The sequence below is a fragment of the Sus scrofa genome, unplaced genomic scaffold (genome assembly GCF_000003025.6).
Source record: "Sus scrofa isolate TJ Tabasco breed Duroc unplaced genomic scaffold, Sscrofa11.1 Contig437, whole genome shotgun sequence".
Classification (NCBI taxonomy): domain Eukaryota; kingdom Metazoa; phylum Chordata; class Mammalia; order Artiodactyla; family Suidae; genus Sus; species Sus scrofa.
This window is the reverse complement of record NW_018085207.1, coordinates 16,776-30,211: the sequence shown is the minus strand read 5'-3', so window position 1 is coordinate 30,211 and position 13,436 is coordinate 16,776. Positions and strand designations below refer to the sequence as shown.

Below are 13,436 nucleotides of genomic sequence, written 5' to 3'. Positions count from 1 at the left end.
CGGCATCCCCTCTCTTCTTCCCTATATGCCATCTTTTGGCTCACATGTCATCTCCATGTCTTCCCTCTCCTCCCTCAAGGTTTCTGTTTATGGACGTCTCCCATCCTAAGTTCTCTCCGTTTCTTTTACCCGAGACCTGATTCCTTCTCAGTGCTTCCCACTTCATTTCACAGGGCCCTTCCTGTAAACATGGTCTTAACTCTGGCATCCAGAGCCTTGGCAGGTTCGTTTTGATTTTGTGAGAAGAAGGGGAGAGACTGATGGACATGTGGCTTCTGTTCCACGTTTAGCTTCTGGAACACTTCCAATAACGTAGACTCTCTGTCATACAGCAAAGTTCAAGGGGCCATTCTCATGCCATTGATGCCTCCCCAAAGCTTATGAAATAAAACAAGGCTGCAAATTTGCTGAGTGATGTTTTCCCAAAGCTTGTCTTCTGAAGAGTGTGTAGACTCAGTTCTAATCCATTGATCCAGGGGGGGGCTTTGGGCTCTTACTTCCAATGCTCCCGGTCGCTTCCTGCAGTCTTTTTGCAGGTGCACAGAGATTTTACACACCATTTCACGGATTTCTTTTCTTTTAGGTTGTAGCACTTCCTCTGTCTTCTTCTTGCATGATATTGACATCGTTATTAATTTATCACATTGAGACAAGCTTAAGTGTTTGTAGAAGCACAGTGTACACTAGGGAAAATTAATTTATACTCTAGTTCTCCAACCTGCAATTTTCTATGACTGTCATGAGAGGCTATCGCCCTAGGATACTCCTCGGTGTTTTTAATGAAACACTGATATAAACTAAGATAACACGGCTACAGACAGGGTTTTGGTTAGATGGGTGCTCTTACTATGGACTTCCTCACGACCTCATAGGTACGGGACTCCCATATGTGTCCATATTTACGTTGTGTTCTGGAAAACGGGGAAGGCCAAGTGAGAGACAAATGATTGCTACTGTTTTTCCCAGAAGAAGTCCTATTCCACTTTCCCTCGCACCATCATTTTCTGTCTTTGTGGCTTTGCCTCAAGCGGTGAGGGGGTGGGGGAGGTAAGACAACACTGCCACCGATTCACACCATGTCCTGTGAACATCTGTGCTTCCATTTCTAAAAATATTGGTCCCTCTGAGACGTGGCCTAAGCTCAGAAAGCACTTCCCAGTTCTGTCAGCTGCCCAGCAGAGAGAGCCAAAGGGTTCTTTGGCTGGTGATGGTGTTTTGTTTGTTTTCTACCACACTGGTAGAGTCGTTAAAAACATAGCAGTCTTTGCGTCTAAGGAAATGTTCCAGTTATGATTCTGTTTTCAAATGGATAGTATTGAGGAACATTTCTTAAATGTCCGCAGCAGGTTTCATAGGACGATTGCTCTACATTTGATTGGACAAATGGATACTTTTTCTCTTTGCTTTCTAATCCATCTCTTTCCATCTCTCTCTCTCTCTCTCTGGTAAGTACTTCTCTTGTGTGTGACTGTGTGTTTGAGGTTTATTCTGAGAAGGTAGAAGGTCCAGTGCAGAACCAGTGATGGATCCCGCTCATCCCAGGGGAAGTCCTTTCCTACCTCCTCCCATGCTGTCACTTCCAGTCTTGGATCCTTTGACTCACCAAGGCATGAGGGGAGGTAAAACAAGCTTCCTCTGATTTCTGAAAAGGCTTCAAGCCTTTAAGAAAGTTGGGTCAAGTCGAACCAGGAGAAAATCCTCGATGTTCTGCAAATTATTTCTCATTGTCTCATCTTCCCTTAGGTCCTCATTTTCAATGGTTTTTGAGGGTTTTCCCTTTTACGTTAGCAGTAATGATGAGGACAAATGCCTCCAGCCTCAAAAATGCACTACCCTGTCTATCTTGTCATCGCTTCATGTTTTCTATTCTTACCCATGTGCACAAAGTATCCCCAGGAGTGAACATGTTACTTCGGTTTGTCTGCGGTTCTAAACAAAACCCCGGCCTACGAAATTATGTCATGCTGTGTATTTTAACGTTCTCAAATATCAATTCTCTCAGACGTACGCTGTAGAAAAATTAGAGCAATCGTAACAGAAAGCTTTCTTTTCCTGGGCCCTCCACCACGACATCTAGATGCAGTGCTCGCTGTGTTGTATTTGACATTGTCCCGGTTGTTACTGGAATGGTTCCGATTCCAACCCTGGTTGCAGGGATGAGTTTCTCCTTTGATTGCTCACACTCTGTCGACTGCCGATGCCCTGCAGAAGTTATCCTAAGACAGGCCAGTTCACGTCTGCCGATCACACTCTCAAGGGACCCAGTGTATATGGATATCGTTGCCTGACTTGTCCTGGTTATGTTCAGTTTACAACCACAGTTCTTACTCTTCATTCATTTTTATTTTACCTATTTCTTTATTATCTCACCAAGTTGACCGCCCTCTGGCATCTTTGTGTGCACTTTTTCCCCTCAAGAAATCACACTGATCATACATAGCTGAAGTCCAAAGTTGTGTTCTGAGATGATGCCACACCTCTCTGTAATACCCTAACACAAGAAATATTTTCAATCTTCATAAGCCTGTATGTGACAAAGTATTCTGGAAAGGGAGGTGGTGCTCTCAATGGAACAGAGTTTAGGGATCTGCCTCTTTAACTCAGGAGTGGACGTGACTTGAAAACGCTCCAGAAGCACTCATTCGGAGATGCGGCGCTCTGGTCACGCCTTCTTCATAAAGTTCAGAAAACCTGTCTCATACATGCACGTTCAGATATTTCCTCTCAGATGGGAGGGAGGATGCACAGTAAGCATGGGGTGAGAAACAGTTTCTCTCAGGGAAACTTTCTCTCTCCTGGATTCAGCACCCATGTGCTTTGGTTCAGAAAAGCTGCACTTCTGCATGAAGTAAAACACACACTCAAATACAACAAGGTTGCCATTTAATCAGTAGCAACAAGGTTGCCCATTTAATCAGTAGCAGTCTCGTTGTGAAAAGAGGCACCCGGAAACCTGACCGTGGATCCCCTACCCCAACAGGGTCTCGGTATAACCTCACACAGGGTTTGTGGCAACTTGACACAAGGTAGCGCCCCCGACCACCAGCATGAGAACGGACTTCCACATGCACAGCCAGCCCATGGCCATGCTAAAGCGCACAAGCAGAACAACAGGACCCTAAATATGGTCAAAGGGATCAAGACTGCTTTTGCGAACTAAACCCCAGAACGAATCGTTCTCGTTTTCTTCAGCTCATCGAAATTAACTCCATTTCCCCTCTGTTCCTTTACTGTAGACGATCTCGGAACACTGCAGTCCTCTGAGCCGATGTGTGTGCGGGTGGCTGTGGGGGTGGCTGTGGTTGTCCCTTGAAACCGCAGAGGGTTCATTTTAAATAGGAAGTTTCAATAGATCTGAATTCTCCCTCTAGTTCTCCCTCATGATGTTTACATTTACCTTTTTTTTTTTTTTTCTTTTCTTGCAGCCAGTCTTCGGAAAACAAATGGTAACATTTCTGATATCCCATCACCCCAGTGCTCTTGAGCCCCTCTGAAGTGACTGGTTCAGCCTTTCCTCTTGTCTGCCGTTTCATCTGTTTCGCTTGTGTCGGCATGCCTTTCTCTTGCACGTCCTGTCTACGAGCTCCACCTCAATGTTTTGCGTGGGACTTGTCCCACGTTCCTTCTGTCCATTTCTGTTTGCCTACCTCCTCTGCTCTGCCATTCCTGCTCTTTGCAATGCATGCCATGCCCTCCCGCTAAGGACTGGCTTTGCTTCGGTCTTTCAGGCACTTGCCACAGTTTCATGAAGTTGGTGAGATGCAAAGCATTACGCAGATAGGGAGATGGTTTCTCTTCCACGTGTGTTTCTCAACAACATCCAAACACAGGGGCTCTGTCGGGACTTCCAAGTCAGAGGGGCCATTCCTGCACAAGGGATAGCTCTTCAAAGACTTAAGAGATGGGAGATGGCCCCAAAACGGCTCAGTTAATGCCCTCTGCCCACTGCCCTTTCAAAGCCTAAGTAGTATATGCTATCATCCATCGGTCAAGAGTGTGCCAGGGCGCCCCTCTTCCACTGGCCTTACCCCTGGGAACCAAGTATTCCCAGGTATGAACATGTTACTTCAGTTTGCCTGCTGTTCTAAACAAAAGCCAGGCCTACCGGTTGTGTCATTTTGTGTGTCTCAGAGTTCTGAAATGTCAGTTCTCCCTGACATAGGCTGTTGAAAATTTAGAGCAATCTTCAGTTGCACGTGTAACACATCTTTTCGGTTCCTTTTGGGTTACTCGCTTTTAGAATGATTAGCTTTCCTCCCCCGAAGTTAGGTGAGATGGCATTATTAGCCTTTTTTGTTTTGTAAGGGCCACACCCACCGGCACAGGGACATTCCCAGGCTAGGGGCTGAATGGGAGCTGTAGCCGCCGGCCTACACCACAGAAGCAGCAAGGCCGGTACCAGCCACCCCTGCGAACCACACACCACAGCCCTTGGCCACGCCAGAGCCTTAACCTCCTGAGCGAGGGCCGGGATGGAACCTGTGTCCTCCTGGATACTCGTCCGATTCACTTCCACTGAGCCATGACGGGAACTCCCAGGAAAGCCTCGAGTCACATCAAAGAAAAGAGAGAGAACAAGAGCATGGCTTTCTGGCACCTTGCTCATTCAATCATGCCATTCGTTTCCCTCCACCAACGCATTTTTGAAAACTGCATTTCCCCGAAATGCACGAGTCAGTCTCAACATCGATTTGATTCCATTTCTCTGCGCTTCGAGTAGAAAAATGATCTGTCGCTGAGAACGTCCTTACGACCATGTCAGCTGACAAGAATGGAAAGCGTAGGATTAGAGCCTTGTCGCCCAGGTCTTTGCCTTTCTGCAGGAGACGACACCTTCAGAGGTAACTTTGAAAGCCCTCTTGACAACTACATTAAGTGTAGCATCGCTGTGTGACATGCAAAGCATTAGACACCATCACACTTGCAAAAGCCAGTACCCAGACATACGTCATCCACTTGCTCAGGCACTGTGGCATCTTCGGAAAAGGCTTTTTCGGGAGTGACACGTGTGTTTCACACGAACTACGAAAGCAGTGCTTTCACTGGAAGACAACTTGTTTAATCTGGCATCATCCGAAGCATTTGCCAAACTGAGAGATTTAACTTTGATCCATGACCAAGATAGCAATTGTTGTCATTTTTTTTTTTTTTCTCTTTAAGGTGGCACCCACAGCATTTGGAAGTTCAGGTCCAGTGACTGAATCTGAGCCGCAGCTATAACCGACACCACTGCTGGGGCAACGCCACATCCTTGAACTCATTGTGTCCAGCCAGAGCTCAAACCCGCACCTCCACTGCAACACGAGCCACTGAAGTGAGGTTCCTAACCCACCGTACCACAGTGGGAACTCCTGAAATAACATGACTTCATTTTATTAGATATGTCTTCTGAGTCAGAAACTCCATGCCTGGCATTTGTCCTCTTCTTTTTACTATCTGTTGTGGTTTCCTTAACATTTACATGACTCTTTGTAAATTCACTTTTCAGGAGAACTTCAGGATGAAAACGGTAACTTATTTCTGAATTTTTCTTTTCTTTTTTTTTTCTGCTTTGGAGGGGTGGATATATTTCCTAGGAATAGTTATTCTCTCTTGACTTTCCTTCCTTTGCTATTGCTTCAAGTCACTGTCTTCCAGGCACTTACCACCCTCTCATTACGAGGTTTGTTAAATGAAGAGAATCAGGCTGAGAAGAATGCTCTTTGCTCCATTCCACAGGAAGCTTTCTTTTCCTGGGCCCTCCACCACGACATCTAGATGCAGTGCTCGCTGTGTTGTATTTGACATTGTCCCGGTTGTTACTGGAATGGTTCCGATTCCAACCCTGGTTGCAGGGATGAGTTTCTCCTTTGATTGCTCACACTCTGTCGACTGCCGATGCCCTGCAGAAGTTATCCTAAGACAGGCCAGTTCACGTCTGCCGATCACACTCTCAAGGGACCCAGTGTATATGGATATCGTTGCCTGACTTGTCCTGGTTATGTTCAGTTTACAACCACAGTTCTTACTCTTCATTCATTTTTATTTTACCTATTTCTTTATTATCTCACCAAGTTGACCGCCCTCTGGCATCTTTGTGTGCACTTTTTCCCCTCAAGAAATCACACTGATCATACATAGCTGAAGTCCAAAGTTGTGTTCTGAGATGATGCCACACCTCTCTGTAATACCCTAACACAAGAAATATTTTCAATCTTCATAAGCCTGTATGTGACAAAGTATTCTGGAAAGGGTGGTGGTGCTCTCAATGGAACAGAGTTTAGGGATCTGCCTCTTTAACTCAGGAGTGGACGTGACTTGAAAACGCTCCAGAAGCACTCATTCGGAGATGCGGCGCTCTGGTCACGCCTTCTTCATAAAGTTCAGAAAACCTGTCTCATACATGCACGTTCAGATATTTCCTCTCAGATGGGAGGGAGGATGCACAGTAAGCATGGGGTGAGAAACAGTTTCTCTCAGGGAAACTTTCTCTCTCCTGGATTCAGCACCCATGTGCTTTGGTTCAGAAAAGCTGCACTTCTGCATGAAGTAAAACACACACTCAAATACAACAAGGTTGCCATTTAATCAGTAGCAACAAGGTTGCCCATTTAATCAGTAGCAGTCTCGTTGTGAAAAGAGGCACCCGGAAACCTGACCGTGGATCCCCTACCCCAACAGGGTCTCGGTATAACCTCACACAGGGTTTGTGGCAACTTGACACAAGGTAGCGCCCCCGACCACCAGCATGAGAAGGACTTCCACATGCACAGCCAGCCCATGGCCATGCTAAAGCGCACAAGCAGAACAACAGGACCCTAAATATGGTCAAAGGGATCAAGACTGCTTTTGCGAACTAAACCCCAGAACGAATCGTTCTCGTTTTCTTCAGCTCATCGAAATTAACTCCATTTCCCCTCTGTTCCTTTACTGTAGACGATCTCGGAACACTGCAGTCCTCTGAGCCGATGTGTGTGCGGGTGGCTGTGGGGGTGGCTGTGGTTGTCCCTTGAAACCGCAGAGGGTTCATTTTAAATAGGAAGTTTCAATAGATCTGAATTCTCCCTCTAGTTCTCCCTCATGATGTTTACATTTACCTTTTTTTTTTTTTTTTTCTTTTCTTGCAGCCAGTCTTCGGAAAACAAATGGTAACATTTCTGATATCCCATCACCCCAGTGCTCTTGAGCCCCTCTGAAGCGACTGGTTCAGCCTTTCCTCTTGTCTGCCGTTTCATCTGTTTCGCTTGTGTCGGCATGCCTTTCTCTTGCACGTCCTGTCTACGAGCTCCACCTCAATGTTTTGCGTGGGACTTGTCCCACGTTCCTTCTGTCCATTTCTGTTTGCCTACCTCCTCTGCTCTGCCATTCCTGCTCTTTGCAATGCATGCCATGCCCTCCCGCTAAGGACTGGCTTTGCTTCGGTCTTTCAGGCACTTGCCACAGTTTCATGAAGTTGGTGAGATGCAAAGCATTACGCAGATAGGGAGATGGTTTCTCTTCCACGTGTGTTTCTCAACAACATCCAAACACAGGGGCTCTGTCGGGACTTCCAAGTCAGAGGGGCCATTCCTGCACAAGGGATAGCTCTTCAAAGACTTAAGAGATGGGAGATGGCCCCAAAACGGCTCAGTTAATGCCCTCTGCCCACTGCCCTTTCAAAGCCTAAGTAGTATATGCTATCATCCATCGGTCAAGAGTGTGCCAGGGCGCCCCTCTTCCACTGGCCTTACCCCTGGGAACCAAGTATTCCCAGGTATGAACATGTTACTTCAGTTTGCCTGCTGTTCTAAACAAAAGCCAGGCCTACCGGTTGTGTCATTTTGTGTGTCTCAGAGTTCTGAAATGTCAGTTCTCCCTGACATAGGCTGTTGAAAATTTAGAGCAATCTTCAGTTGCACGTGTAACACATCTTTTCGGTTCCTTTTGGGTTACTCGCTTTTAGAATGATTAGCTTTCCTCCCCCGAAGTTAGGTGAGATGGCATTATTAGCCTTTTTTGTTTTGTAAGGGCCACACCCACCGGCACAGGGACATTCCCAGGCTAGGGGCTGAATGGGAGCTGTAGCCGCCGGCCTACACCACAGAAGCAGCAAGGCCGGTACCAGCCACCCCTGCGAACCACACACCACAGCCCATGGCCACGCCAGAGCCTTAACCTCCTGAGCGAGGGCCGGGATGGAACCTGTGTCCTCCTGGATACTCGTCCGATTCACTTCCACTGAGCCATGACGGGAACTCCCAGGAAAGCCTCGAGTCACATCAAAGAAAAGAGAGAGAACAAGAGCATGGCTTTCTGGCACCTTGCTCATTCAATCATGCCATTCGTTTCCCTCCACCAACGCATTTTTGAAAACTGCATTTCCCCGAAATGCACGAGTCAGTCTCAACATCGATTTGATTCCATTTCTCTGCGCTTCGAGTAGAAAAATGATCTGTCGCTGAGAACGTCCTTACGACCATGTCAGCTGACAAGAATGGAAAGCGTAGGATTAGAGCCTTGTCGCCCAGGTCTTTGCCTTTCTGCAGGAGACGACACCTTCAGAGGTAACTTTGAAAGCCCTCTTGACAACTACATTAAGTGTAGCATCGCTGTGTGACATGCAAAGCATTAGACACCATCACACTTGCAAAAGCCAGTACCCAGACATACGTCATCCACTTGCTCAGGCACTGTGGCATCTTCGGAAAAGGCTTTTTCGGGAGTGACACGTGTGTTTCACACGAACTACGAAAGCAGTGCTTTCACTGGAAGACAACTTGTTTAATCTGGCATCATCCGAAGCATTTGCCAAACTGAGAGATTTAACTTTGATCCATGACCAAGATAGCAATTGTTGTCATTTTTTTTTTTTTCTCTTTAAGGTGGCACCCACAGCATTTGGAAGTTCAGGTCCAGTGACTGAATCTGAGCCGCAGCTATAACCGACACCACTGCTGGGCCGCAGCCACATCCTTGAACTCATTGTGTCCAGCCAGAGCTCAAACCCGCACCTCCACTGCAACACGAGCCACTGAAGTGAGGTTCCTAACCCACCGTACCACAGTGGGAACTCCTGAAATAACATGACTTCATTTTATTAGATATGTCTTCTGAGTCAGAAACTCCATGCCTGGCATTTGTCCTCTTCTTTTTACTATCTGTTGTGGTTTCCTTAACATTTACATGACTCTTTGTAAATTCACTTTTCAGGAGAACTTCAGGATGAAAACGGTAACTTATTTCTGAATTTTTCTTTTCTTTTTTTTTCTGTTTTGGAGGGGTGGATATATTTCCTAGGAATAGTTATTCTCTCTTGACTTTCCTTCCTTTGCTATTGCTTCAAGTCACTGTCTTCCAGGCACTTACCACCCTCTCATTACGAGGTTTGTTAAATGAAGAGAATCAGGCTGAGAAGAATGCTCTTTGCTCCATTCCACAGGAAGCTTTCTTTTCCTGGGCCCTCCACCACGACATCTAGATGCAGTGCTCGCTGTGTTGTATTTGACATTGTCCCGGTTGTTACTGGAATGGTTCCGATTCCAACCCTGGTTGCAGGGATGAGTTTCTCCTTTGATTGCTCACACTCTGTCGACTGCCGATGCCCTGCAGAAGTTATCCTAAGACAGGCCAGTTCACGTCTGCCGATCACACTCTCAAGGGACCCAGTGTATATGGATATCGTTGCCTGACTTGTCCTGGTTATGTTCAGTTTACAACCACAGTTCTTACTCTTCATTCATTTTTATTTTACCTATTTCTTTATTATCTCACCAAGTTGACCGCCCTCTGGCATCTTTGTGTGCACTTTTTCCCCTCAAGAAATCACACTGATCATACATAGCTGAAGTCCAAAGTTGTGTTCTGAGATGATGCCACACCTCTCTGTAATACCCTAACACAAGAAATATTTTCAATCTTCATAAGCCTGTATGTGACAAAGTATTCTGGAAAGGGTGGTGGTGCTCTCAATGGAACAGAGTTTAGGGATCTGCCTCTTTAACTCAGGAGTGGACGTGACTTGAAAACGCTCCAGAAGCACTCATTCGGAGATGCGGCGCTCTGGTCACGCCTTCTTCATAAAGTTCAGAAAACCTGTCTCATACATGCACGTTCAGATATTTCCTCTCAGATGGGAGGGAGGATGCACAGTAAGCATGGGGTGAGAAACAGTTTCTCTCAGGGAAACTTTCTCTCTCCTGGATTCAGCACCCATGTGCTTTGGTTCAGAAAAGCTGCACTTCTGCATGAAGTAAAACACACACTCAAATACAACAAGGTTGCCATTTAATCAGTAGCAACAAGGTTGCCCATTTAATCAGTAGCAGTCTCGTTGTGAAAAGAGGCACCCGGAAACCTGACCGTGGATCCCCTACCCCAACAGGGTCTCGGTATAACCTCACACAGGGTTTGTGGCAACTTGACACAAGGTAGCGCCCCCGACCACCAGCATGAGAACGGACTTCCACATGCACAGCCAGCCCATGGCCATGCTAAAGCGCACAAGCAGAACAACAGGACCCTAAATATGGTCAAAGGGATCAAGACTGCTTTTGCGAACTAAACCCCAGAACGAATCGTTCTCGTTTTCTTCAGCTCATCGAAATTAACTCCATTTCCCCTCTGTTCCTTTACTGTAGACGATCTCGGAACACTGCAGTCCTCTGAGCCGATGTGTGTGCGGGTGGCTGTGGGGGTGGCTGTGGTTGTCCCTTGAAACCGCAGAGGGTTCATTTTAAATAGGAAGTTTCAATAGATCTGAATTCTCCCTCTAGTTCTCCCTCATGATGTTTACATTTACCTTTTTTTTTTTTTTTTCTTTTCTTGCAGCCAGTCTTCGGAAAACAAATGGTAACATTTCTGATATCCCATCACCCCAGTGCTCTTGAGCCCCTCTGAAGCGACTGGTTCAGCCTTTCCTCTTGTCTGCCGTTTCATCTGTTTCGCTTGTGTCGGCATGCCTTTCTCTTGCACGTCCTGTCTACGAGCTCCACCTCAATGTTTTGCGTGGGACTTGTCCCACGTTCCTTCTGTCCATTTCTGTTTGCCTACCTCCTCTGCTCTGCCATTCCTGCTCTTTGCAATGCATGCCATGCCCTCCCGCTAAGGACTGGCTTTGCTTCGGTCTTTCAGGCACTTGCCACAGTTTCATGAAGTTGGTGAGATGCAAAGCATTACGCAGATAGGGAGATGGTTTCTCTTCCACGTGTGTTTCTCAACAACATCCAAACACAGGGGCTCTGTCGGGACTTCCAAGTCAGAGGGGCCATTCCTGCACAAGGGATAGCTCTTCAAAGACTTAAGAGATGGGAGATGGCCCCAAAACGGCTCAGTTAATGCCCTCTGCCCACTGCCCTTTCAAAGCCTAAGTAGTATATGCTATCATCCATCGGTCAAGAGTGTGCCAGGGCGCCCCTCTTCCACTGGCCTTACCCCTGGGAACCAAGTATTCCCAGGTATGAACATGTTACTTCAGTTTGCCTGCTGTTCTAAACAAAAGCCAGGCCTACCGGTTGTGTCATTTTGTGTGTCTCAGAGTTCTGAAATGTCAGTTCTCCCTGACATAGGCTGTTGAAAATTTAGAGCAATCTTCAGTTGCACGTGTAACACATCTTTTCGGTTCCTTTTGGGTTACTCGCTTTTAGAATGATTAGCTTTCCTCCCCCGAAGTTAGGTGAGATGGCATTATTAGCCTTTTTTGTTTTGTAAGGGCCACACCCACCGGCACAGGGACATTCCCAGGCTAGGGGCTGAATGGGAGCTGTAGCCGCCGGCCTACACCACAGAAGCAGCAAGGCCGGTACCAGCCACCCCTGCGAACCACACACCACAGCCCATGGCCACGCCAGAGCCTTAACCTCCTGAGCGAGGGCCGGGATGGAACCTGTGTCCTCCTGGATACTCGTCCGATTCACTTCCACTGAGCCATGACGGGAACTCCCAGGAAAGCCTCGAGTCACATCAAAGAAAAGAGAGAGAACAAGAGCATGGCTTTCTGGCACCTTGCTCATTCAATCATGCCATTCGTTTCCCTCCACCAACGCATTTTTGAAAACTGCATTTCCCCGAAATGCACGAGTCAGTCTCAACATCGATTTGATTCCATTTCTCTGCGCTTCGAGTAGAAAAATGATCTGTCGCTGAGAACGTCCTTACGACCATGTCAGCTGACAAGAATGGAAAGCGTAGGATTAGAGCCTTGTCGCCCAGGTCTTTGCCTTTCTGCAGGAGACGACACCTTCAGAGGTAACTTTGAAAGCCCTCTTGACAACTACATTAAGTGTAGCATCGCTGTGTGACATGCAAAGCATTAGACACCATCACACTTGCAAAAGCCAGTACCCAGACATACGTCATCCACTTGCTCAGGCACTGTGGCATCTTCGGAAAAGGCTTTTTCGGGAGTGACACGTGTGTTTCACACGAACTACGAAAGCAGTGCTTTCACTGGAAGACAACTTGTTTAATCTGGCATCATCCGAAGCATTTGCCAAACTGAGAGATTTAACTTTGATCCATGACCAAGATAGCAATTGTTGTCATTTTTTTTTTTTTTCTCTTTAAGGTGGCACCCACAGCATTTGGAAGTTCAGGTCCAGTGACTGAATCTGAGCCGCAGCTATAACCGACACCACTGCTGGGGCAACGCCACATCCTTGAACTCATTGTGTCCAGCCAGAGCTCAAACCCGCACCTCCACTGCAACACGAGCCACTGAAGTGAGGTTCCTAACCCACCGTACCACAGTGGGAACTCCTGAAATAACATGACTTCATTTTATTAGATATGTCTTCTGAGTCAGAAACTCCATGCCTGGCATTTGTCCTCTTCTTTTTACTATCTGTTGTGGTTTCCTTAACATTTACATGACTCTCTGTAAATTCACTTTTCAGGAGAACTTCAGGATGAAAACGGTAACTTATTTCTGAATTTTTCTTTTCTTTTTTTTTTCTGCTTTGGAGGGGTGGATATATTTCCTAGGAATAGTTATTCTCTCTTGACTTTCCTTCCTTTGCTATTGCTTCAAGTCACTGTCTTCCAGGCACTTACCACCCTCTCATTACGAGGTTTGTTAAATGAAGAGAATCAGGCTGAGAAGAATGCTCTTTGCTCCATTCCACAGGAAGCTTTCTTTTCCTGGGCCCTCCACCACGACATCTAGATGCAGTGCTCGCTGTGTTGTATTTGACATTGTCCCGGTTGTTACTGGAATGGTTCCGATTCCAACCCTGGTTGCAGGGATGAGTTTCTCCTTTGATTGCTCACACTCTGTCGACTGCCGATGCCCTGCAGAAGTTATCCTAAGACAGGCCAGTTCACGTCTGCCGATCACACTCTCAAGGGACCCAGTGTATATGGATATCGTTGCCTGACTTGTCCTGGTTATGTTCAGTTTACAACCACAGTTCTTACTCTTCATTCATTTTTATTTTACCTATTTCTTTATTATCTCACCAAGTTGACCGCCCTCTGGCATCTTT

General features: G+C 46.6%; 1 protein-coding gene across 19 annotated transcripts in view; it reads left to right on the top strand.

Moving 5' to 3' along the window:
• LOC100518053 (paramyosin) overlaps nucleotides 1-13,436 on the top strand; it is a 121,092-nt gene that overhangs the window by 91,655 nt on the left and 16,001 nt on the right. For 17 of the 19 annotated variants that reach the window (XM_021082044.1, XM_021082049.1, XM_021082046.1 and 14 more), the window contains 6 exons: nucleotides 3,426-3,446; nucleotides 5,489-5,509; nucleotides 7,107-7,127; nucleotides 9,169-9,189; nucleotides 10,786-10,806; nucleotides 12,849-12,869. In XM_021082044.1, coding sequence (XP_020937703.1) covers nucleotides 3,426-3,446; nucleotides 5,489-5,509; nucleotides 7,107-7,127; nucleotides 9,169-9,189; nucleotides 10,786-10,806; nucleotides 12,849-12,869 — 126 coding nt within the window. The other 2 variants (XM_021082062.1, XM_021082055.1) reach the window with 2 other exon arrangements.